Consider the following 26,919-nt stretch of genomic DNA (forward strand, 5'->3'; position numbering starts at 1 on the left):
GAACATTAGCGTACTTTGAAATTTTTTATTTTTTTTTATTGAAAATGTTTCATTTTTCACATAAAACTTCAGACCAGCAAACTGTTCCACAGTTGACTATTGCTTCTTTGATAAATACAATATCAAGGTCATGCAAAATACCAATATTATAGCAGTAGAGTGCAAGAAAATGGTGCTATTTCTGTGTGTAATGTGCCAGTTAACCTACATTTGAAAATCTCGATAGTACCCCAAAAAAAGGCTTTGAGAAAAACTACACTCCGCATTAACCATTATTTCAAAGACTTCATTTCTATAAATGGCTAAAGGGAACCAAGTGTAAAAAGACTCAGTATCTACGCCATATGAAAGAAAAATTACCTAAACAGAAAATAAATACACATAAAAATCAATTAAAACTCTGTCTGATACATTTAAGCACTAAGCTGACTAAATTGGGATTGGAGTGTCCAACTTTCCTTCCATCCATTTTCTATAGCGCTCATTAGGGTCGCGGGTGAGCTGTAGCCTAGCGCAGCTCACATGGGCTATCCAGTCTTCAACTAACCTGTCATGCATGTTTTTGGAATGTGGGAGGTAGCTGGAGTAGACGAGAAAACTAACTGGTGGAAACATGCAAACACCACACAGAAAGGCCGGAGCCCAGAATCGAACTGATGACCTCTCGACTGTGAGACAGATGTGCGAGCCCAATGTTCAATGCTTTAAAACAAATATTTTACTGGAGTTTTTTGAGTATTTACATTCTTAGTTTTTATTAACCTATCCGCTGTGATTTGCTTAAGAACTCACCTACTTGCTGTTTTTGTGCTTAGGCCAACGCAATAACAGTATTGCTCTGGCGCCATCTGGTGACATCTTGGTGCCAAGGAACAATGAAATGAGTGGAAAGCTTCAATTACACAAAAGTAGTCCTTTCCTGCCAACTTGTGACATCTACAGGCAATTAAAAAACATTTAGCTATTATCAGCAGGGCTTAGTTGCTGTCCACCGCAAATAGTGGGGGTTCACTGTCCTGATAAAACAGAACCCTTCTGTGTCACAATGTAGCACAATCCTATTCTATGACGCTGATATATTGCTAATGGATTCTTGTTTCTCAGGTGTCAACGTCAACAGCTCAGAGGAGTCTCGAATCAAGGTGACACGAATCAAAAGTAACAACAGGCCCCATGTTACGGGACACTGGAACAGCTGCTCATTAGCCAACTTTATCCATGTGGAATTAAGCAGTCATGGTAGAGTAATGAAGAAGTACTCCTTGCAGTTCTCCAGATGTGTCAACTGCTTACATCTCATTTGAGCTGCCTGGTGTACAGATTTCACTCATCAGGACTTACTAAAGCAGGCAACAGAATGTAGCAAATTCTTAGACCACAGAGAATTAGATTTTTTTGGGCGGGAGGGGGCAAAACTCTCAGGACCAATGTCACTATGTCCACTGATGTCAGCTACTTTCATGTCATTTATTTATTTTGTTTACCCACTCAAGGACTCTACAGTTCATCACGCATGTTACAACGCTGCCATTTGGGATGCTGTGTGATGTAATCTGCAGCGTCCAGCACAAGGCGCATGAATTCCTCCACGTCAAAGGAGTAGTTGGTGAACTTGGGATGGTCTCCGAGTGTTGGGTGGTGGCCCTATGGAAGACAATAGGGGTCAAATGTAGAGAGAGTTGAAAATTATGGCTTTCCTTTAATGCCTGCCTAAGCCCGCTTACACAGATAATTACCATAAAGTTCTATGCCCTGAGGAATCTGCCATGAGCCCCCTACACCCACTATACAGTTGTGCTCATCAGTACATACTCTGGCAGAATTGGGGGGAAAACAAAACAAAACAAAACAAAACATGAGTGGTCAGGCAAATCATTTGGAGTGCTGCACTCCAGGGAATTCCGCTCTGGGTGGCCGTCCATTTCCGAAACCGCCCCTGCACTGAAGGGCTGCCTTGGTCTTGTGTTTTGGATCACTGTCGTGTCAGAAAGTTCAACTGCTTCCCATGTGGAGCATCCAGGCAGACGAATGCTAATTGTCCTACAATATTTTCTGTAAACATGCGTCATTGAACTTGTCAAACAAGTTTGTCAATATTCCCTGTGTCGTTACAGCCCCCCCCCCAGAACCCCCCCCCCCCCCCAAAAAAAAGCCCAAAAAAAACAAACAGAAACATCAGCCATCCACCTCCATGATTCACAAACAGGATGGTGTACTTTTCACCAAAAGCCTTCTTGACTCCACTCCAAACATATGGTTTATGGTTGTGACCATCAAATTCAATTTTGGTCTAATCGCTCCAAATAACTTTGTTCCAGAAGCTTTGAGGCTTGCCTAGGTGCTGTGTACCATTTTGTAAGTGGGGTGTTTTTATGGCATTGGCACAGGAAGGGCTTTTTTTTCTATCAACTCGACCGTGCAGCACATTTTTGTTTGAGTACCTCCTTATTGTGCATCTTAAAACAGCCACAACGCTTTTCTTTTCTTTTTGCAGAGAAGCCTGTATTTCAGCTGAAGTTGCTTTTGGGTTTCGCTTTAGATCCTGAACAATCTTCATCAGTTGTGGCTGAAATCTTTGTTGGTAAACCTGACCCTGGCTTTGTATCAACAGAACCACTAATTTTCCACTGCTTTATCAGAGTTTGAATGATACCGATTGCCATTTTCAAATCTTAAGCTATGTTTTTTTTTAGATCCTTTTTTTCGGATTTCTAAAGTTCAAGTAGCTTTATGAAAAAAATTGCCAATATTTCAAATTCTGCCAGGGTATGTAAACTTATGAGCAGAACTGTTTAAGAACCGAGTGCCTTCTTTCACATCAGAGGTTACCTGGCGCAATTGCAAAATACTTAGAAGTAGTTATATTTACTTGGCTCATTTCTACCACTACACTCACTAGCTATACCTACACGCCAAAAATGCATCTGCCCCAGACGACCCAATTTACAAAACAGCTCGGTGTTGCTATTTTATTCCCAAGTGTTATGTATTTTATGTTACTCAGGCTACCATAATAGGGTGGAACACAGAGCATTGTGGGTTATATAACTACCTGGAAGTATATGTATAATGTCTGTCAAGTAGAGTGAACCACAGGCTGAATATTGCATGCCCCTGTGTTTAATGGTTCACTTTCCCTGAAGTGTCCCTGTTACGCATATGAACCCACACACTGACACACCAAGCAATGAGGTGACGCCGCCTGACAAGCCCGCTGCCCGTCCGTCGGCTAAGAGGAGCCCCAGTTAGCTCGAGAAATACCTGGTGGCGAGCGCCTCTCATTGCACCATGGAAAGCTCTGCGATGACCCGCTGGGATATATTCCAGCCCCCCATATTTTCGTGGCTCCAATGTGAAAGGATGTGAAGGCATAATGTGTGGTATTCGATTGACAGTTGACGATTGAGTGGGGCGTTCAGTTTCAGCGCATTCAGCGGACATGCTCAGAGTGGCTGAAAACAAAGACAAAGGCTTGATTTTTCATGATTTTGAAGCCTCATTTTATGTGCTTGATTTTTTTAATCAGTCAAATTTGACAGGGTTGTTAAAAACAACCACACACATCCAGATCAGTCTCAGATCTGCTCTGTTTAAGCGCAAAAGCTCATCATGCCGAAAACACAACCTAATGCCTACGACACAACCTTCGACATGGCCGTTGAAAAAATTCAATTCAGCTGCCAAACCCCAAGATTCTGGAGCTTATGTTTGTGGTGCATATTTAGTTGTCAGACACGCAGTATTTTTGCTTCTGTGTTACTTTGTGCCTATTTCCTTCCCTTTCTTTATTTCTATCCTGCCCTGCCTAAACGTGCAGTGTTTACTTGAGCAGAAAGCCACCAGTTCTCCATACGAGAGGCAGCGTTCTTGCTTCAAGCTTTATATTTGTCACCATAAATGTTCAATTAAAGTACTTTCAACACAGCATCACTGCCATTACCATTCATACTTTGCAAAGAAAGATGATTCTGAGTCTGATCAAATACAAATCTGCTAGCTTAATGTTCACATACAATGGAAAGCGACATAGATGGTGTAATGGAAAGTAGCATCGTTAATGCTGCAATTTTAAACCATCAAACAATGGTTATTTTAACATAAACATGGGAGTAACACATAAATAGAACATACAATAGTACTCACAGGCATATATTGTATTTTCTCTGCTCTGTGGAAACATGTAGAACCTCTATAGTTTAGCTTAAGCTTTAGTTTAGTTTGCTGTTTACTTCTCAGTCAGTTCTACCAGTGTTATACTACTGCTACCGTCAGGCTAAGGCACACACACCGGAGTGGGAAACAAACTCGTATACATATGTGTAATACAGTATATGCAGCTAAAGCAGAAAAGCTTATGTTAATACATTTGTGGGTGCGGCTTATACACTGGTGCACTCATTCGACCAAATTTGATGCCAAATACAGTACACGTGGAGAATGTTTATCTGTTAAATCATATGTTGGAAGAGTTATTGATCATGCAGTTTCCCTTACCTTGTCCTCGGGTAACACTTTGTCCATTTTGTGCCAAGTCACATAGCGAATGCCCCGCAGCCGGGCCAAATCTCGATAGCAACCCTCATCCTGACAATTATACCTGAGCGGGATAAAGACGCAACTTTGATCTGTTGCTGTCCTCAGTCTGCCTCTCTTTCACTCTTTCTTGCTAAATATTGCTCTTGCACTGCAATCACATGTATACTGTTATTTGAATCACTCCCTAACATGCAAAAACAGTCCCAAACACCTACTCCATCAGACTCTCTCCCCCCGGAAGAGCTGGATGTGAGGAGTGGCTTGTTTAATTGGTCATTATTTCACAGGCACACACTAGGTAGTTGACAGGAAGCTTTGAGCATAAATTGCTGCCAACCCCATTGCTCAGCCAGTTTCCAATTTTGTCTTTTCATATATGTCACACTAACAGATAAACTTACAGCTCAAAGACCACAGCCCAGTCGGGTAGGAAGAGTAGATGTGTAAGTCCTGCCCCGTGCATTCCGATGAAGATGTCCGAGTTGTGAGTGATCCTCAACTGCTCAGGGAACGGAACATCCCTAAAAGACCCACAGAAAAACACCTTTCGGTTATCCTTACCGACCAATCACTGTCACTAATTTAAAGTTGAATATCACCCCCCCCTCCCCCCGCCAAAGCTCACTCACTTGTATTTGTAGTCAAGCACGCTGACCTCCAGCTGCAGCACTGTTTTAAGCGCATTTACAAGCTGCAATTAAAAAAAAACAACAACAAAAAAACCAAGAATAAGTTATTTGATCAAACAAGTATGGATACCGTAGTCAAGATCAGATAATTGCCCAATACAATGACAGTGTAATTAACAAAATATAAATCACTGGTGACAAAAGGTGTTTAAGGCAGTGTTAAAATTATATGGTGTGGAGAAAGAAGCATGGGGAGGGAGGTGTAAGAATGGATCTTAACTCCTGGTGTTGCGGTATTGCAATTACAGCTCTAAATTGTATTATTTGGAAATGGTTGGGTATTCAACAACAAATGTTTTCCCTTCAACACAAATACAAAAAATATAGAATATAAAAATATCCAGGCGGCACGGTGGACGACTGGTTAGAGCGTCAGCCTCACAGTTCTGAGGACACGGGTTCAATCCCCGGCCCCGCCTGTGTGGAGTTTGCATGTTCTCCCCGTGCCTGCGTGAGTTTTCTCCGGGCACTCCGGGTTCCTCCCACATCCCCAAAACATGCATTCATTGGAGACTCTCAATTGCCCGTAGGTGTGACTGTGAGTGCGAATGGTTGTTTGTTTGTATGTGCCCTGCGATTGGTTGGCAACCAGTTCAGGGTGTACCCTGCCTCCTGCCCAATGACAGCTGGGATAGGATCCAGCACGCCCGCAACCCTAGTGAGGAGAAGCGGCTCAGAAAATGGATGGATGGATGAAATCGAAGGAAAAGATGAATGCGGCCAAGTACAGGGATATCCTGGACGAAAACCTTCTCCAGAGTGCTCAGGACCTCAGACTGGGCCGAAGGTTTACCTTCCAACAAGACAATGAGCCTAAGCACACAGCTAAAATACCAAAGGAGTGGCTTCAGAACAACTCAAAGGGTCTGAATACTTATGGCTGTGTGATATTTCAGTTTTTCTTTTTTAATAAATCTTGAAAAATTTAAACAATTCCGTTTTTTCTGTCAATATGAGGTCCTGTGTGTACATTAATGTGGAAAAAAATGAACTTAAATGATTTTAGCAAATTACTGCACTATAACAAAGAGTGAAAAATGTAAGGGGTCTGAATACTTTCCGTACCCACTGTATAATGAGAGAATTACAAGTTATTACAGCCTAAAATTGCTAATATATTATATTTAGCCTACTGCAGGTTAGAGCAACTGCAATTGATTATTGTCAGACCCGCTACCCAATATTACAAAACAATAACCTGTCGCATTTGGGAAAAGTCAACAGGCAAACGACATAAAATAGCCTCCTTACAGTAATTCTTGTTTCTTCGTTTTGTTCTCATAGAAATCACCGCAGCAGGCACAGCCATCAATGCGCTCTTTCAGACCTTGGTATGTTAAATTCACATTAAAAGTTGGAGTTAGGAGCTCCAAACAACGTAATGTCAAAGTTGAGGGCTTTCAGTGCTTCCCAGCTTTACAAATGTACAACAAAACATGTCACTATTTTTTTTTTTTTACGAGAGGAGCAGATTGCATGAATTTCTTTGTTAGGCTGGTGAGATTCCGCTGACTTTCCATGTTGGAGTTCCAACTTTAAGGGGAAGATTTCTGATTAATATTTTGACTCAAAGTTTGTATAATCCAAAATTTGTGCATAACTTGAGTGCACCACGTTTCGTCGCACACAAACGCCAGGCACAGATTATTTATTTTCTAGACATGGTAACACTCATAACTGGTTGCAAAAAATCATTTCAAGACAGTTCTCGTAAAAAAATGAAAACAATAAGTAAACAACAATAATAATAATAATAAAACACTTACACCACAAGAACAGTATGATGGAAACTTCAGCGGGTATGCAACTTTTTTTTAATTTTTTTTAACCGCACCATATTGTGAAACCGGTAACCCACCCATGCCGAGGAAGATGTTAGAAAAGGTGGACAAATGGGAGAACAAGGCAGGCGAAAAGGAACAGATGCCTCAAATAAATAGACAAGGAAGAGAAGGATAAAGGATCTTGACTCACCTCATTTTGGTTTATTATTCTTCTGTATTCTGTACTGCGTCCCAGCAAGGTGACACGAACACGTCCCGCCTACAAACATTACATTTAATTTAATGAAAAGAAAAAGAAATGTGGAACCTGAAAAAAAATGTTGAATTAAATATTGCAAATAGCTATATAAAAATTGTAAGCTTCTAAAATAAAACTTTTTTTTTAAATACCTCATGTCCCAGCAATCAGTCTCAAATTTAAACTTGCATCAAACTGGTAAAGTTTATGTGTAAATATGAATACAAATACATGTATTTATAGGTAGGACAGAGTTACGTCTGCTTCACGTTTGAGAGAAGTCGCTTGATGTCACAAAACTGTACTCAATCGTCACCAACATTTATTTGGACATCTCTACTTATGCCCACATCAAACTCTGAAAATATGAGAACGATCACCCCAATATTTTAGATTTTATGGACGTTAGGAGTTTTCCTCTTATATAGACGCTTAATGTCACAAAACTGCGAGCAATCATCACCAAAAATTCATATGGATATCTCAACCTAACCCCACTTTAACCTCTGAAAAATAGCAGAATGATAGCCCCAATATTTTGGGTTTTATAGACATTATTGGGCGGCACGGTGGCCGACTGGTTAGAGCGTCAGCCTCACAGTTCTGAGGTGCGGGGTTCAATCCCCGTCCCCGCCTGTGTGGAGTTTGCATGTTCTCCCCGTGCCTGCGTGGGTTTTCTCCGGGCACTCTGGTTTCCTCCCACATCCCAAAAACATGCATTAATTGGAGACTCTAAATTGCCCGTAGGCATGACTGTCAGTGCGAATGGTTGTTTGTTTCGATGTGCCCTGCGATTGGCTGGCAACCAGTTCAGGGTGTACCCCGCCTCCTGCCCGATGACAGCTGGGATAGGCTCCAGCACGCCCGCGACCCTAGTGAGGAGAAGCGGCTCAGAAAATGGATGGATGGATGGATAGACATTATTGGCTTTTCCTCATTAGAGGACCGTCCTGTTGTCTGCGGTAGGCTGGCGGAGTACGGACAGCACAATAGTAGAGAATATTATACAGTTGTGTTCACAAGTTTGAGTACCTTGGAAGAATTTGTAAGGTGTGTACCATTTTTTAAAGAAAAAACATGATGGATCCACAAAACACATTTAATTTTATATTTAATGGGATTCAAATCCCGTTAAACTCAAAGGCATTTCATAAAAGCTCAATCTTTGCAAAAAAACTAAAAAAAAAAAAAAATTAATGAGATGGCCCTTCAGTCATATATATATATATCCCCTCCCCCCCCCCCCCCCCCCCCCCCCCGTCAATATGTGGTGGCGGCACAGTGGACGACTGGTTAGAGCGTCATGCCTCACAGTTCTGAATATATATATGTATATATATATATATATATATGTGTGTGTGTGTGTGTGTGTAATATAATGTATATAATAAAATAATAATAATAATAATGATATATATACTCCCACATCCCAAAATCATGCATGGTAGCTTAATTGACGACTCTAAATTGCCCATAGGTGTGAATGTGTGACTGGTTGTTTGTTTGTATGTGCCCTGCGATTGGCTGGCAACCAGTTCAGGTTGTACCCCGCTTCCTGCCCGATGATGGCTGGGATGGGCTCCAGCACGCCCGCGAGCCTAGTGAGGAGAAGCGGCTCAGAAAATGGATGGATGGATAAAACTCCACCAACTGCCACTGCTTCGTTCGTTGAAGTGGGGAAGTGGTTTGCATCTAATGACCATCGTGCATTGAAGGGAATGTCCTAAGTATTTTGGGGGCCCTTTTCAAAGGGAAGAATCATGAGAGACACAAGGCCAAGTGAAAAAGCACTAATTTCCAGATGAGCCTACGCTATCAAGATGTGAGGGCCAAATCTCTAATATTTTAGAACAGCCATTGAGCAATAATGAAGAAGAAAATAGTCCTTACTGCTGCAGCTGTGATACTGTGACAAATGTCAACCCATAGCCTACTTAATGAATAATAGTTTAATTTATTAGGAGACCTCATCACTAATGTTAGGGGACTAATGAGGTTGTCCTGAAGCTGTGAAAAGCATAGGGCATGAACATGGCACCCTTTCTTCAAAAGCATCATTTTGTATTATTCATAGCTGGTCGGCCTATGACTGTTTCCTTAGGTTCTTACCATGGGTCCATTCTGCAGTATGTTCAGACGATGGAGGACATGTTGGGAGAATGCCCGAAACATCCCTTCACTGGAGCAATCAGAGACCTGCCGACAAAATACAGCAGGTAAAATAAAGTTATTGGCACCACAGTCATGCATGTAGGTAAGTAGGTACATTTTAGCAATTCACATAGAGAGGACTCACAAAGTGTTTTACATGTTTAAAGTATATAATCTAAAACAAAGAGTTAATACAAAAGAATCAGAAAAAATCAAGTTTTACTCTAATACCTGCCTAAACAACTGCTTTAAAAAAAATCTAAATGTCTAAAGAAGATTCATTCGACAATTTGACGACAACAGACTGCAAAGTTCTATCACTTTTTAATCTTGAGGAGCAGTAAGGAGCACACCGCAGTGAGTTAGACCCCTATCTCACTGACCTCGAGACTAGTTGGCGACCTAATGGCGACTCAGGTCTCTGCTGGTTGCGGAGACGTCTTCGTGACGTCTCTTGGAGTCTCCTGGAGACTAGCAGTGTTGCTAAGGAGTCGCGCTTAAATCGAACACGTTCGATTTTGGCCAAGACCTTTTGGAGACTCCTCAATACACACTATAGAGAAAAGGCTCATGAAGTACATTCATATCGCCAAACTGCAAGCAATCCTTATTCAAATTTATATGGACGTTTCTACCTATGCTCACTTCAACCTCTTAAAATATCAGAAAGATCACTCCATTATTTTGGATTTTACAAAACGTTAAAATGTGTTCCTATATAGAAAAAGCTCAATTTCGCTTTCATGTCACAAAATTGCAAGCGATAATTACCAAAATTTATATGGACGTCTCTACCTATGCTCACCTCAACCTCTGAAAATATCAGAATGATCATCCCATTATGTTGGATTTTACGGAATGTTAAAGTGTCTTCCTTTACCCTTACCGGGTATATAAGAAAAGCTCTACCCTTTTAAAGAAAAAGCTCAACATCACTTTAATGTCACAAAACTGTGAGCAATCGTTAGCAAAATGTATATGGATGTATCTACCTGTGCCCACTTCAATCTCTGAAAACAGCAGAAATATCGCCCCATTATTTTGGATTTTACGGAACATTAAAACATCTTCGAGGACTTGGTGTCTGTGCTGGACCAGCTGAGCGGGGAACACTCACACAGCACACCCTCACGGAGGCTCACGCACACACATGCACCATATGTATATTTGTTTAAATAATATATATATACTGTATATAAGCCTTTATCAGCAACTTCTGGGTTAATTGGTTGTCACGTTGTCTGGTGATATCTCCCAGACATCTTCCTGGTGAGAGCCCAAGCAATATTTTGGTCTCCCACCTCCCGGAGTCACCGCGACTGATCACTACCCGCACTCTCGTTGACATCTCCGCCAGTGAGATAGGCCTTTTAACAGAATGATAGAATGAGAGTAGATCCACAATGTATGGAGTAACCAACCATTGAGTGCTCTATAGTTATTGTTGCAACTTTCAGTTTGTCCTTTCAGGGGTCTCCACGACTCACTCGCATGATTTGTTAGGGACATTTTTTATGGATGACAAAAAGTTACTGTTTTCAAGGTATTAAAAAGTCAAGCTTTAAAAAACACAAAAAACTTTCCATCAGTAGTGTGGTTGCTTTTCATCAGAAGAAAGAGCCTTCTTTTCTCCATTCTGCATAAAAACTCTGACTTGCTTAATAATGTGGATCAACCTCTTTAAGTAGTTTCCTTCAGTAGTGTTAACTGAATATCAAATTCTAAACTGGCTAAGATTGATATCAGTGAAATGGATAGACAAGAGAAACACAAATATACAGTGGGTATGGAAAGTATTCAAGACCCCTTCAATCTTTCACTCTTTCTTATATTGCAGCCATTTGCTAAAATCATTTAAGTTATGAACTTAAATGATTTTTCCTCATTAATGTACACACAGCACCCCATATTGACAGAAAAAAATTGAATTGTTGAAATTTTTGCAGCTTTATTAAAAAAGAAAAACTGAAATATCACACAGCCATAAATAAGTATTCAGACCCTCAGTATTTAATAGAAGCACCCTTTTGAGCTAATACAGCCATGAGTCTTTTTGGGAATGATGCAACAAGTTTTTCACACTTAGATTTGGGGATCTGCCATTCCTCCTTGCAGATCCTCTCCAGTTCTATCAGGTTGGATGGTGAATATTGGTGGACAGCCATTTTCAGGTCTCTGGGTTTCAGTCAGGGCTCTGGCTGGGCCATTCAAGAACAGTCACGGAGTTGTTCTGAAGCTCGTCCTTCGTTATTTTAACTGTGTGGTTAGGGTCATTGTCTTGTTGGAAGGTGACCCTTTGGCCCAGTCTGAGGTCCTGAGCACTCCAGAGAAGGTTTTGGTCCAGGATATCTCTGTACTTGGCCACATTCATCTTTCCTTCGATTGCAACCAGTTGTCCTGTCCCTTCAGCTGAAAAACACCCCCACAGCATGATGCTGCCACCACCATGCTTCACTGTTGGGACTGTACTGGACAGGTGATATGCCTGTTTTTTCCACACATACCGCTTAGTATTAAGGCAAGAAAGTTCTATCTTGGTCTCATCAGACAATAGAATCTTATTTCTCACCATCTTGGAGTCCTTCAGGTGTTTTTTAGCAAACTCATGCAGGCTTTCATGCGTCTTGCACTGAGGAGAGGCTTCCGTCGGGCCACGTTGCCATAAAGCCCCGACTGGTGGAGGGCTGCAGTTATGGTTGACTTTCGAGAACTTTCTCCCATCTCCCGACTGCATCTCTGGAGCTCAGCCAGTGATCTTAGGGTTCTTCTTTACCTCTCTCACCAAGGCTCTCCTCCCCCGATTGCTCAGTGAAAACTTTAAGGGGGTCTGAATACTTTCTGTGCCCACTGTACATAAACATCCCCAGAAAAATTAAAATGTTTATTTAACATAATAATAATAACAATAATTTGAATCACACAATAGACAAATCACAAAATATTTACAGGGTTGTGTAATTCCACACTTACTGGGTGGACAAGCCTTCCAGACTCCCAACTATTTGTTTGCAAGCAATAAAAAAAAAAATAATTTAAATAAAAAGTCACCTTTCTTTTTATTCATTTTTTTTTGTTTTGTTTTTTTAACCTGTCCTGTTCAGCTGCATGGCCATGCAGAATGGTGGATCTGTATGCCTTTTGTGTTGGAACAGTTTTGCTGTGCAACGGGGGAGTTTCAAATACTCCCTCTGCTTATTTTTTATTTTTCTAATCATTATGATGTTTATGGCGGCACGGTGGCCGACTGGTTAGAGCGTCAGCCTCACAGTTCTGAGGACCCGGGTTCAATCCACGGCCCCGCCTGTGTGGAGTTTGCATGTTCTCCCCGTGCCTGCGTGGGTTTTCTCCGGGCACTCCGGTTTCCTCCCACATCCCAAAAACATGCATTAATTGGAGACTCTAAATTGCCCGTAGGCATGACTGTGAGTGCGAATGGTTGTTTGTTTCTATGTGCCCTGAGATTGGCTGGCAACCAGTTCAGGGTGTACCCCCGCCTCCTGCCCGATGACAGCCCGCGACCCTAGTGAGGAGAAGCGGCTCAGAAAATGAATGGATGGATGGATGTATATGATGTTTATTGAGGTGGCACGGTGGACGACTGGTCAGCACATCTGCCTCACAGTTCTGAGGACCGGGGTTCAAATCACAGCCCCCGCCTGTGTGAAGTTTGCATGTTCTCCCCGTGCCTGTGTCGGTTTTCTCCGGGTACTCCGGTTTCCTCCCACATCCCGAAAACATGCATGGTAGGTTAATTGAAGACTCTAAATTGCCCGTAGGTGTAAACGTGAGTGCGAGTGGTTGTTTGTTTATATGTGCCCTGCGATTGGCTGGCGGCCAGTTCAGGTGTACACCACCTCTCGCCCGAAGATAGCTGGGATAGACTCCGGCACGCCCGCGAATAGACAGAAAAGGGTTTAAGAGGATAGATAGACCAAAGGACAGAATGGACAAGGGGAATATGGGTGTGAACCACAGCAGAACAATAGTTAGACAGTCAAGATATTTGACCGCAAGTAACATTACAAAGTCAAATCATGTTCTTCTATGTGGACGGGCCGGACAGCTGTTGAAGACATGCAACAAATAAGCAATAGGACAAGATGAGCGAGGACAGAGAGGGGCCGGTAGGACAGGATGTAGGAAATGAGCAAGGCAGGGCTACTGATGAGTGGTGCGAGGGATGCTTTTATAGTGTCTAAACACCTGTAAGAACCTGTGAGTTGTTATCGTAATACAACCTGTGTTATTATTAGTGGTGCCAGCGCAAGCAATTGAAGCCCATAGCGTGTCTATGGAACTTATTAGTGAATGATCACCATATCACATGCATGTTAGTGAAATGGTGCACAGAGTAGTTGTGCCAGCACATCGAGGAAGGACCCCGTCTCCCCATGGCCCGACAATCGGGGGGATGACGCAGGCCCCAGGAGTCCAGCCAAGAGACGTGAAACCCACCCTTTTACGATGTTTACCAGGTCCCGAACTGTCAACCATTGTCCTTGAACCGTGATCATGTGTGGTGAAGTGTCGTGCATTAAAATTGGGGAGACTGGTGGGATGAGGTGAGACGGACACTGGGCAGTTATGACCAGCATCCCGTCACCCTCACCCAGACCAACCAGCTCCACAAGGATGTGTGAGTGTATGTGGTGCATTAAAAATCAGCGGGGGATAGGGAACAGGCTGGAGTGTAGGAACACCTGGCCGAGTGTCCTCCCCAGCCCAACACTGAACTCCCTCCACCGATGGGTGTATGATGCATTATAACCGGAGGACTGGCGGGGCAGAGAAGGGAAGCAACCATACCAGCACGGATGTCCCAGGACGCGGCACGGCATCCGCATCATCATGGTTCATGCGAAATATGTACATTGTGAGTAATAAAAATGTGCAGAGTGTGTGAAGTAATATGTACAGTGTTAGTAATAAAAATGCGCAGAGTGTGTGAAGTAAGAGGGTAGATCCCTGCGGGCCCACCCGGCCAGCTGGAAGACCCCAGAGAAAGAGCGGGCAGGCCCTTTCCCCAACACCCGCCCACGGGCCACCAGCGACCACCACTCAGCGACCAGCACAGGGCACAGAAGGCAGGCCTGTCCAAGGCGGGTGGCGCCGACAGCCCACCATAGGCCCCATAGTCAGCTGGGCACCCCACACAGCCTGAGCAAGAGAGGAGCGACGACCAAAGCGGAGTATCCCGGGGAGAGAGAAGAGGAGGACACAGGCCCAGGGTGCAACAGCATAGAAAGTTACCTTTCCATTGTATGTCCCCTCTAAGTATCCCCTTAATTTACTGATCTCTGTATCTACAGTATGTGTATTATGATGATTTTCTCCTAACCTCTAGATTTACTGTACAGCTAGAATTTCTGAATCGCACATATATTTCTCCAGCAGTCTGTAATTCGCACATATATTTCTCCAGCAGTCTGTAATTCAGTATCCATCCATTTTCCATACCGCTTATCCTCATTAGGGTCGTGGGCGTCCTGGAGCCTATCCCAGCCGACTCTGGGTGAGAGACAGGGTACCAGCCAGAGTCAGCTGGGATAGGCTCCAGCACGCCAGCGACCCTAGTGAGGATAAGCTGTCCGGAAAATGGATGGGCCATAAGTTAAAAATGACTTGAACAATAATGCTATTGGGATAATGGAATACTGTATACATACAGCAGTTTACCTAGCATTTGCACATTTTGTACTACTGAATTAATTACACTACATCAGCTTATGTACTCAGCTATGTTTATGACCAAGTACCGTTGACCATATTTGAATGAAAATTAATTCAGTACAGTACAGTCCATAACAGTTTTCATACCATTAGTACAGTACAGACGTAATACTTTTGGTCAAAGCAAATGCAATAAAGTGTTGCAGTCATACTTCACAGATACACACACAGATCAATTTATTGATCAACTTACAAGTGGTGTGTTGTAAAAGAGACCATATCTCATTCTTGGGAGAAGGGAGAAAAAGGCATCTTTGAAACATACCTATGAAAAGAAAGTATGATTTATGTTAGCATAAATGGAATTACATAAAGTTTAGTTTGTCAGTGAATATGTCACGGGATCATTCTTGCGAGTTGACTAGCCTTAACAAAAATGCAACGTCCATCCATCCATCCATCCATTTTCTGAGCCGCTTCTCCTCACTAGGGTCGCGGCGTGCTGGAGCCTATCCCAGCTGTCATCGGGCAGGAGGCGGGGTACACCCTGAACTGGTTGCCAGCCAATCGCAGGGCACATAGGAACAAACAACCATTCGCGCTCAGAGTCATGCCTACGGGCAATTTAGAGTCTCCAATTCATGCATGTTTTTGGGATGTGGGAGGAAACCGGAGTACCCGGAGAAAACCCACACAGGCACGGGGAGAACATGCAAACTCCACACAGGCGGGGCCGGGGATTGAACCCGCGTCCTCAGAACTGTGAGGCTGACGCTCTAACCAGTCGGCCAGCGTGCCGCCAAAATGCAACGTATTGATCTTAATAAGTTTTACTTACTTTTTTAGAATCATAGGTCTTTAGGTGAATGATATCAGATTGTGAGAAGACCTTCCATGTTTCCCTGAACAAATCTCCGTATTCATAAAAACTCTATTAAAATACACAGAACGAAAGGATCAAAAGAAAATTGAGCAATAATGGAAAATGTGATTTGTTTGTCTGTAGCTTCATGAAAATTGTTATCTAGCCTAGGATGAAACCCTGACTTTACTTAGTGTTCCATTTCAGAGAAAATGTTCATCATTCTCTTGCAGCTTTCAATCACTTTTCCTGGTTCTTGTGCACACAGTTCATCGATCCATCCTTCAACTGACAAAATCCATGTGGAACAGTCTCTCCACATTTCCAAAAGCTTTTATCTTTGTCTCACTCACTTTCATGTTTTAATCTTTCCTCTGTAAAGAAATTTTGGACCTCACTGAGCAATACTAACCACGTACTTGTCTCTCACTTTAAGTAAAATCCTGCCTTCTATCGCGTCTGCTACCAACATTCGCTTACCATTTTCCTCTGACGGTGTTCCTATCAGATTTTCAAAAACATGGTTCAGATTTAACAATTTTAATAACCATCACCATTTTCACCCAGCTTTTCTTTTCAAAATTCCCTTAAAAAAATTGCACCTAATTTCTATAACCACATATCTTACAAAAACATGTACGAACAGCGCTGGTCTTGTTACATCCCATCAATAGCACAGAAATAACCTTAGTCAGAATGAATTTCAACTCCAGACATTTCCTACCCTTCTTACCTAAGGCATTGCCAAAATGTCTGTCTGGTCTTCTTTTCATTATTTACCATTTGGTCCCACCCACTTCCCTCTGTTACTGTATTCAGGAAAACAAATCAAGGTTTTCTTTCAATGTTTTTGTCCACCATTGGCTGTAGGGACTTCAGCCAATCCCATGGGTTTCGCTCTCATCAGACACTTCCATCTCATTTTTAAATCACAACTGGTTACTTATTATTGAATATTTTATGTTGTTTTAACCATTAAAATAAAAATGTGCTTTATTGGTTTAAAACGTTCTTGTAAATAAAATGTGTTTCTATTATTATTAATATGTGTTACTGGTTCCATATTGATGGTTAACTTTAGATGAAGTAAAAATGAAGGCTTGTCCTAATAAATCAGGTACCCACCGTGTCCCACATAATTATGTTGATGTCAGCGCTGAAGGAGTTGTTAATGTGCTGGGATATGTAGAGGTTGACAAAGTCACAGAAATGATGGTACATGTTCACCCCTGGTGAAAAATACAGAATTATTATTTAAATAAAATAATGGAGATGACAATGAACAATGACAACAATGAAACACTAAGATGAATGGTGGTACATTACAGTATATAGCCTACCAGGGGTACTAAAATACAAATCCGAAAGGGCTGCCAAGAAATTTTGTAATGATAAAAAGGTCAACTCACTGAGTTCAGTCAGGCCAAATGCGATAATACTGTAAAATTAAAAATTTCTTGTCAACATAAATTCAAAACTGAAAACTCCTGTGGCCCCAGTGGCAGAAATGATCACCCGGTTTGCTTACAATATCGCGGGTATGAACGTGCGTGTGGAATCATGGTGACCCAGCTATATGGAAACTTATCCACTTGTTACGCCGATCGCTAGCCTTAACGTGGCCAAGGGGCGGGGGGGGGGGGGGGGGGGGGGGGGGGGGGGGGGATAAGTGTACGCCCTGCCACCAGAGGGTTGCTGGTCCACACCTGAGCGCATGGCATCATAAGTGTAATGCATAATTATTATTAGTTGTAGTAGTATTTTAAGTCCATTACCGGCCTCTTACCACATTAAAATTGTAATGCTGCAAAATAATATTTTTTTTACTAAAGGTACCTGTAATCTGATTAGGTGTTTTTTTCTTCTTCAACTGTAGTGGAATATAGTTACCTTTTTATTTGTATCCTACTTAAGTGACAATGTACATGTATTCCGTTACTCCCGAAGCTTGATGTTGGGAATAAGTCTGAAACAGTTTTCATTTAGGACGCAGCTACCTCATACATGCAAACCTCACATACACATTGACGGAGCTGATTGACTGCACACTGAGCTGTACGAAATAAAGTGTGGCTTGCGGCCATACTACTATGACAACGCCTGATCTCGTCTGATCTTTGAAAGGGTCGTAACAGTTTGGGGCCACAAACATGCAGCTGTCTATTGAGTACCCCTGGTATATTCATTCAGTGAATCCATAATAGTAAGGCACAGCAACTTTTGAGATTAACAAATTAGCTTGCATACTTCAAAATGCACATACTCTATAATATTAATATGTATTTTAGGTTTAATTGGTGTTACAATTTTTATTATTGATGTCATTAATTGGCCTAAAAGAGCAACAAAATAGGTATTTACCAGCATCCAGTTTCATGAAAACTGTGGGTTTTTCTATTATGACGTCACAGGATTCAGAATGTAAGGGATGAAACTCCAACTCTGTGTATGTTTGAAGCTCGGCATACCTACAAAAAGCATCAATGCACTGTAAAAATTTCAATGAAATATAGTAGCTGAGCATTTTCACTGAATATGATAAAGGTTACAGTACTGCACAATGTAGTCAGTAGTAGGTCATTGGCAACACTATTTGTGGTGTTACTATTGCAACAAATAGACTGAGAAATAATATGATTGCTATAGCTGTGCGAAAACAATAACTGACCTTAGCACTGTTCTGTACTTTCGTATTGTTATTGTTTACTATTGTTTCGATTTAAAAGACAATTCCCTCTCTAATTTTTGCATGTTACAATATTTACTGCTGAAGAGGATTCTGTGTTGAAGAAACGTGACACATCTTCAACCAAAGCACCAGAAGACATTAACAGCAACAAGCCCTAGTTTAGAAACATTGATTGAACTCAGCAGTGACTTCATCTATGTTGGACTGGTCATCTATATTACTACTATGTCCACTACTGCCCATCCCGATTGTCGTATGCATGCCAACTTGTCAAAAACAGGTACTACAAGATTTATGACTGCCAGAACCACGGCCAAGGTCCCGGATAGGTAAGATTGATAAGCTACTGATTCGAAGGAAATGCCGGTCATGTCTTTGAGTAGTTGATCGTGGGTACACGTGACTCTCTCACCAAGACTGCAATGGGCTCTTGTGCTCTCCTGCTGCCTCAAGTGCTTGCTTGTTGAGTCTGCAATGACCACCAATCTCACCTTTCTGAATGAAGTCCTCCTTGTACCTGCAGCATAAACATGAGTGAATCAATGGGTTGTCCTTTTCTAGCCATATTATTGGAAAAAAAAGTGACCTTTCATGACTTCTGCGTGGTTTCTGCAAGTCCAGGTAAAGGTTAGTTGCCTTACAGAATCTTGCATGACTAGTGCATCTCAAAGAGGAGTCCCCCTGGAAAAACGTTGGAAGAAATCTTTTCAAAAGTAAAACTACTATAACCTTTTTTTTTTTTCTTTTCTTCTTATGTTTGCACTCCTTTACCAATCCTGTCTAGGTACTTTCTGTGGGCACTTTCTGTGTTCAGAAATATGCCTGCTGTTTTTTTCCTGTTGACTCACTGACCCCGTGGGAACTAAGTACCGATAAATGAACAGACTTACAGGCTTGCTGGCCTTGCAAAGTGTTTTGAGCTCAGAGCGGCGCTCCTTGATGTAGCCAAAATCAGCCTGCTTCCAGAAAAGATCCTGCGCTGCTTCCAGTGAATGTACCCTAACAGTACATAAATGTATATACAACTCAAAAAAGTCACAGTACATACTGTATCAAAGAAAATTTATTTAAACAAATAGTGTGAAATATTAAATGAGGAGTAATACCAGCCAGAGTCAACTTTGGTGCAAATGGGATAGCTGAAGCGCTTCTCTGGATCACAGTTCTTCTCATAACCCCAACAGGAAGACAAATTCAGCAAGGCAAACTGCTGTTAAAAAAATAATAAGAACAAAATTGGTACTTTAACGTAGCGAGCTACAGTATATGCGTTCATGAGTTGTAACACTGTCATTATTAACATCAGACCAAATTTTGCATGGTAAAAAAGCATATGTATAATAAATAAGTCATAACCCAATAGGCTTGAGTTTGTCACGTGTAACGCAACTTAAAAGTTATATGAAGGGGACATATCACGGAAAATTGAGGGGGGGTTTTCTGTTTGGTGATTTGTCCGTGCACCACATACACACCGCTAACTACTGCAGTTAAAATTCAACAAGTAGAGGCAAAAAGCCAGCCACAGCACACATTTGATGGCGAGTGAACGACATCAAGCCCGCCCAGCGACACGGAAGAGGAGATGGCCAAACTCCAGCTGTAACACGCACATTCGCAGGCTACATCAAGCCCACAATTACGTACACACACTTGCCGGAGAGATGCAGCCTGCAGTTACGCATACATTTGACGAGAGATAGCCCACTAAGCATCTGTAATCTGAAAGCTCAGATGCCACACTCGATTGTTGTGATAATGAAAGCGAGACTCGCCATTGGCCCAGGAGAATATGGGGCAGAATGTGGGCTACCTGATTCCAGCAAGGCATTAAATAGGATGTGTAACATACACTACACCGTGTGCAGAATTATTAGGCAAGTAAGTATTTTGACCATATAATCACTTTTAGGCATATGTCCTAGCTCCCAGCTAGATAAACCAGAATGCTTAATGTATTTAAGCATAGCAGGTGCTGTATATGTGTGTAATGAGTGTGGGTGTGGCCTCAGGAGATCAACACCCTATATAAAGGTGTGTGTAACAGCTTCTTTTTCTTCGGAAAAATGGGACAAAAAAGAGATTTAACTGACTCTGAAAAGTCAAAAATGATCAAAAGTCTCTCAGAGAGATGCAGCACTGTTGAGAGAAAAAGACGCAAACTCCCACAGATTTAAGAAGAATCCAGCATGAAGCTACCAGGAACCTGGAATACCTCAAAGTACAAGATGTTCAGTGTTCAGAGACATGCCCAAGGTAAGAAAAACTGAAAAAAGACCACCACTGAACAAGACACATAAGCTGAAGCAGCGAGACTGGGCCAAACAATCTCTGAAGACAAATTTCTCAAAGGTTTTATGGACTGATGAAATAAGAGTGACTCTTGATGGACCAGGATGGGCCACTAATGGGCACAGAACTCCACTTCAGCAAAGTGGAGGTGGGATACTGGTACAGGCAGGTATTATTGAAGATGAGCTATATGGACCTTTTTGGGTTGAAGATGGGCTCAAAATGAACTCCCAAATTTACTGTCAGTTTTTAGAAGACACTTTCTTCAGGGAGTAGTACAGGAAGAAGTCTGCATCTTTCAAAAAGACAATGATCTTTATGCAGGACAATGCTCCATCACATGCATCCAACTACTCCTCTGCGTGTTTGGCCAGTGAAGGCTTGAAAGATGACAAACTGATCACCTGGCCCCCTTCCTCACCTGAACTGAACCCAAATGAGAACTTGTGGGCAGTTCTTCAACGGGAGATATAAAGTCAAAGAACACAGTACACCTCTCGGAACAATGACTGGGAGGCTGTGATTTCTGTTGCACAAAAACTCAAGAAACTGACAGAATCCAGAATCCGGCTTATCACCGTTATTGAAAAGAAGGGTAGCTATATTGGTAATTTTTTTACATATATTAGTTTCAAATAATTTCTACTGGACAGTTTTGAGTTGTTTGTTTATATTTCGCACTTAAACAAATACAAATAAAAAGTGAAATGGGAAAATGTGTTTTTCATTCAGTTGCATAATAATTCTGCATACCCAATAGTTGCTTAGTACCGTAATTTCTCGTGTATAATGCGCATTTGTTTCCCCCAAAAATCGTCAAAAGTCAATAGTGCGTACTATACATAGGTACAGGAAAATAGAAAAAAACTTTCACATTTTATACATGTATGCCGCCATCTAGTGATTAGGAAAAAGATGTACACTTTCAATCCAAAATGCCACCGCCACCTAGTGGTTATAAAAACTGTAGCCTACACTTTCATTCCAATATGACAGGGGTACGTATGACTGCATATGTGTACAGTTATGCTCATATATTTACATACCCTGGCAGAATTTGTGAAATATTTATTTATTTATTTTTTTTTTGTTTGTTTTTTTAATATGACTGATGACTGAACAACAACAATCATTAATTTCTTTATGGTTATGTTTTGTTTAATGATAATGCTTTTCTGAAATGCTTGACCGTTTAATTTGAATCCCATTAAAATAAAATTAAATGTGTAACACCTGGTCCTTCATGTTTTCTTTAGAGAATTGTACCTATCGTACAAATTCTGCCCGGGTAAGCAAACATATGAGAACAACTGTGTGTTTTCTAATTTACTCCGTAAAAGTAGGGCTGTGAATTTCAAAATAAGAGCAAGTAAATTAAAAAAAGGATTACGTGTTCAAATAAATGCATTATACATAGGTAGAAGGTTTTTCCAGAATTTTTAGGTCAACTTTGGGGGTGCGTATTATACATGGGTGCGCATTATACACGAGAAATTGCGGTAATTGTCCACATATTGATATTCCCCTAAGAAAGCCTAAACCTGACTTTTACTACTTTTTTAAACCTTCTTGCTTGAGGTTTATTAACATTTTGGATTAACCTAAAGCACTGTGGTTGGTGATTAATAAAAATAATCCTCAAAAATTAGACGCCTAAAAATTCTGCACACTGTATATTTCTTTCTTCCTTGGGGTATTTTCTTTTTTTTTTAAATACAGTTTTGGTGTTATTTACTACTCAGTTATCATGTCACCATTTGAAACGGACATTTCATACTTGTTTACAATTCAATCTCATCGTTACTATCTTATTTATAATTCATTGTGGTGGTTTATAAAGGCAAAATCAAAAACTAACTTTTGACGTAAATGTAGAATAGTCTTGCATTTTATCAGTTGTTCAAACTGAATGCATTTTTCTTTACCCAATTGAATTTGGTTCATTGTTTAAGAGAGATTAAACAAAGTGATTTGTTTTATATTTTGAAATTAAATTAGTACCAGTAGCTACAATTCAAATATTGTACTGTTGTTCTCTCAAACCTTCCAATATGAACAACCTCATATCTAACACATTTTTAAAAAGTTTTATGAAAAGACATTGTATGTTTTAGTTATTTCCAAATAAGAGTCACAAGAGTAAAGGAAATTAAACACATTTGAGAAATTGGTCTGCGTTAAAATATGGTTATTATGACAAAATACATATCTTACTTTAAAAGGACAGAGGGGGTCAAGCTTGCACTGCTTGGCGACCTTCTTGTTGTTGTACAGAAAGTAAGGTATGTGATCCGGCGCCAGGGAAATGCTGCTGTAGTTGAACATTGGTGCTGATTGCTTGTGGTTGCTGTTCTCACTGGTGACCACAGCAGCATAAAAGACTATATCCAACACTGTCAAGAGCAGCATAGCAGGAATCACACTGGCATGCATGTGGGCTGCTGAAAACTGAGGTTAAAAAAAAAAGAGAAAGACACAGTGACCGTAAAGTTTGGTTCGGAGGAGCATAACCCTCCACACCACACTGGAACAATATGTGGGCATGTGAAGTGTGTGGGAACTACATTCCAATCAGATATGAGTCCCACATAAGGAAACTGCCTGCTGCAGGAAGGTGAGCTCTTTCCGACTTTTGTTTGGGTAATCAGAATTAGGAATACATAAGCAAATAAAAGTTGAATGCTTCATGCAGCTACAGAGCTGATCTTTACAGACATGTAGTAATTCCATGATAAATACAAGTATCTAACAAGTGAATGTTGACTTGTGAATTTGCATATGGGTGCAACGTAGTAATATAATTTCAGTCATTAGTCCATTTTCTATAGCGCTTGTGCTCATTATGGTGCGGATAAGATGGAGCCTATCGAAGCTGACTTTGTGCAAGAGACAGGGTACACCCTGGACTGGTCACGAGTCAATCGCAGGGCACATATAGACAAACAGCCATTTATATTTTTGGGCAATTTAGAGTCCATGCAAAACCCTTGCAAGTATTGGGAGTACATGCAAACTCGAGACTGAGCAGAGATTCAAACCCAGAACTTCTACACCAGTGATTCTCAGCTGGTGGGTCGGCACTCAAAAGTGAGTTGCGCAGCCATTTTTGGTGGGTAGCGGACAGGCTGTAAAAATTACAGGGGGTCGGTCCTCAGTTTACAACAGTACTAACATACAGTCCCCTCCAAAAGTATTGGAACGGCAAGGTCAGTTCCTTTGTTTTTGTTGCAAACTGAAGACATTTGGGTTTCAGATCAAAAGATGAATATGAGACAAAAGTTCAGAATTACAGCTTTCATGTCACGGTATTTACATCTAGATGTGTTAAACAACTCAGGACAGAGCAACTTTTATTTGAAGCCACTCACTTTTCAAGTGAGCAAAAGTATTGGAACAGACATTATTAAATTAACTTAAAGTGAATAACATTCATTATTTACTGGGACAACCCTTACTTGCAATAACTTCATCAAGCCTGCAACCCATTGACTTCACCAGACTATTGCATTCTTCATTTGAAATGCTTTTCCAGGCCTTTACTGCAGCCTCTTTCAGTTCTTGTTTGTTTCTATGGGTTTCTCCGTTCAGTCTCCTCTTCAGGAGGTAAAATGCATGCTCTATTGGGTTAAGGCTCGGTGATTGGCTTGGCCAGTCTAACACCTTCCAGTATTTCCCCCTGATGAAGTCCTTTGTTGTGTTGCAGTGTGTTTTGCGCTGTCCTGAGTTGTTTAACACATCTAGATGTAAATACCATGAAATAAAAGCTCCACTTCTGAACTTTGGTCTCATATTCATCTTTTGATCTGAAACCCAAATGTCTTCAGTGTATAACAAAAACAAATGAATTGACCTTGCATTTCCAATACTTTTGGAGAGGACTGTACAACATTTCAAGGCTTAGCGTAAGAATATATGTTTTCACACAGTACAAGAAGGCATGCTCAATTAGTACTGTTTATCATTGGATTGTTTCATATTCATGACCTACAAATGTTTTTCATACTGTAATTATGACTTTAATACTGTGTAATCATAAATTAGTTTTAAGACTCGTACAAATTTGGATTATGTAACCACTGTAGTAGCAGTGAAATATTTCACGTGCATCGCAGGGTGGAGTTGCCATTTATTTGAAAAATAACTTGTTATATTAATATATGTGTATATATATATTGACAACCATGCACCAGAAACATTATTACTTGGGTGTAAATGACTTACAGCAGTGTTTAAAAAGCCTCTTACAGAATAGATGCCATTGGTGTTTTTAGTCATAATAATCTTGACTGTTAAAACTGCTATGGGTTGGTTTGGTCTGTATCATTTGTTCCCTAAAAAAAGACAAACTATTGATGTTGCAATTTTGTGGAAAAAATAACAGTGCCAAGATATTCCTTTTTGTATGTGCAGTTGTCTTACGTTTATCGCCAGTTCCTTAGGTGCTCTGAAAGGCACTTTGTGGGAATCTATCCATACATTTTCTGTACCGCTTATCCTCACAAGGTTCGCAGGCGTGCTGGAGCCAGCTATCTTTCGGCGAGAGGCGGGGTACACCCTGAACTGGTCGCCAGCCAATCGCAGACTTTGTGAGAACGTGTAGTTAAAATATAGATAGAAATGTGTTTTTCAAGGATATTTTTGAATAACACTTTCTCTTTATTGTTCTTAACGTCTAATAAAGTGGGTCATGACCTAGCAACAGGCACCACAGTGACCGACTGGTTTGCACATCTGTGTGGAGTTTGCATGTTCTCCCCGTGCCTGCGTGGGTTTTCTCCAGGTACTCCGATTTCCTCCCACATCCCAAAAACATGCATGGTAGGTTAATTGGGAACTCTAAATTGCCTGCAGGTGTAAATGTGAGTATGAATGGTTGTTTGTCTCTATGTACCCTGTGATTGGCAGGCAACCAGTTCAGGGTGCACCCCGCCTCTTACCAAGAGTCAGCTTGGCGCCAGCACGCCCTCGAGCCCAGTGACGATAAGCGGTACAGAAAGTGGGTGGCTGGATGACTTTAAACAATTGGTAAATGAGGGTACCAGTGTGACAACAGTTGAGAACTCTAAACTGTGAGGTAGACAGGCTAACCACCAACTACTTCACAGTGTTGCTGACCAATATCGATCTTTTGTTCTATATCGCTCGTCCTCATTAGTCACAAGTGAGCTAGAGCCTAGCCCAAATGACTTTGAGGCAAGGTACTCCCTGGAATGGACTGCAGGGCACATTATAGACAAATAGCCATTCAAACTCACATTCACATATATGGGGAATTTAGCATCTCCTAACTTGCATGTTTTTGGAATGTGGTAATAAGTCGGAGCATCGGGAGAAACTAAGGAAGACATGTAAGCTCCACAAGGGAGTTCAAGATTCGAACCCAGAACCCCTTGACAGAGAGGCCATGCTAACAACCACCACCACCGAGCAGCCAACTTAATATTACGTTGGTACAGTCAGACATGTCAGTACGCACAAACTCTCTTCAAGATCAGATAAAACGCTACTTCACAGTACGTACTACAAATGTCTTAACACTACCGTCTTTTTTTGTCCCAATTACATACTCAGTAGTCGCTGGTGTTGATTTTGAAGAGCCAATGTTGTCAAACTTTTAGCTATGCGTTAGTAATAAAGCATTCCTTAGGTAGTGTGCGCTTGCTTATCTGGATATATAATATTTGGTTACAAACGTTTGTTTGTTCGTGTTCCCAGGTAGTTTGAAATGGTTAACGTGAGTACTATCAGGAGAGCAAACAAAGCTACCAGGACGCTAATTCAATGGAACGCTAATGGGATGCACCATAGTGGAAAAAAAGAACTGCGCGTACAATAATGTATGCTGTACGAATAAGTGTTCATGCACACAGCTCAAAGTCAATTGTCACCTATAATGTGTTGCGATAAGTTGAAGGATTGTCACGTTTACCTGAAAACACAACTTAATTTTCGCCGAAGTGAAGCGTTGCCGGCGCCGGTGGTCGCCATAACACCGGAAACCGGTGCGT

The 26,919-nt window shown here is 41.2% G+C and overlaps 1 protein-coding gene across 5 annotated transcripts; it reads right to left on the minus strand.

Annotated features, from left to right (window-relative positions):
* Nucleotides 1-10: 10 nt before the first annotated feature.
* On the minus strand, nt 11-26,919 carry eogt (EGF domain-specific O-linked N-acetylglucosamine (GlcNAc) transferase). Of its 5 annotated transcripts, none has more exons than XM_061785907.1 (16): nt 26,841-26,919; nt 23,126-23,359; nt 19,726-19,826; nt 19,510-19,618; nt 19,206-19,300; nt 19,032-19,136; nt 18,292-18,398; nt 17,056-17,159; nt 15,907-15,999; nt 15,322-15,393; nt 9,357-9,443; nt 7,200-7,268; nt 5,166-5,227; nt 4,938-5,057; nt 4,495-4,597; nt 11-1,644 (listed from the first exon to the last, which is right to left on the minus strand). In XM_061785907.1, the coding sequence occupies exons 2-16, from the start codon at nt 23,342-23,344 to the stop codon at nt 1,498-1,500; spliced, it is 1,593 nt and encodes a 530-aa protein (XP_061641891.1). In that variant the 5' UTR covers nt 23,345-23,359; nt 26,841-26,919; the 3' UTR covers nt 11-1,497. The 5 variants fall into 5 exon arrangements, with proteins under 5 accessions (XP_061641891.1, XP_061641890.1, XP_061641894.1 ...); XM_061785906.1 differs by having other exon boundaries at nt 19,726-19,829; XM_061785910.1 differs by lacking the exon at nt 15,907-15,999 and having other exon boundaries at nt 19,726-19,829.

Source organism: Phyllopteryx taeniolatus, chromosome 9, assembly GCF_024500385.1.
Source record: "Phyllopteryx taeniolatus isolate TA_2022b chromosome 9, UOR_Ptae_1.2, whole genome shotgun sequence".
Taxonomy (NCBI): Eukaryota; Metazoa; Chordata; class Actinopteri; order Syngnathiformes; family Syngnathidae; genus Phyllopteryx; species Phyllopteryx taeniolatus.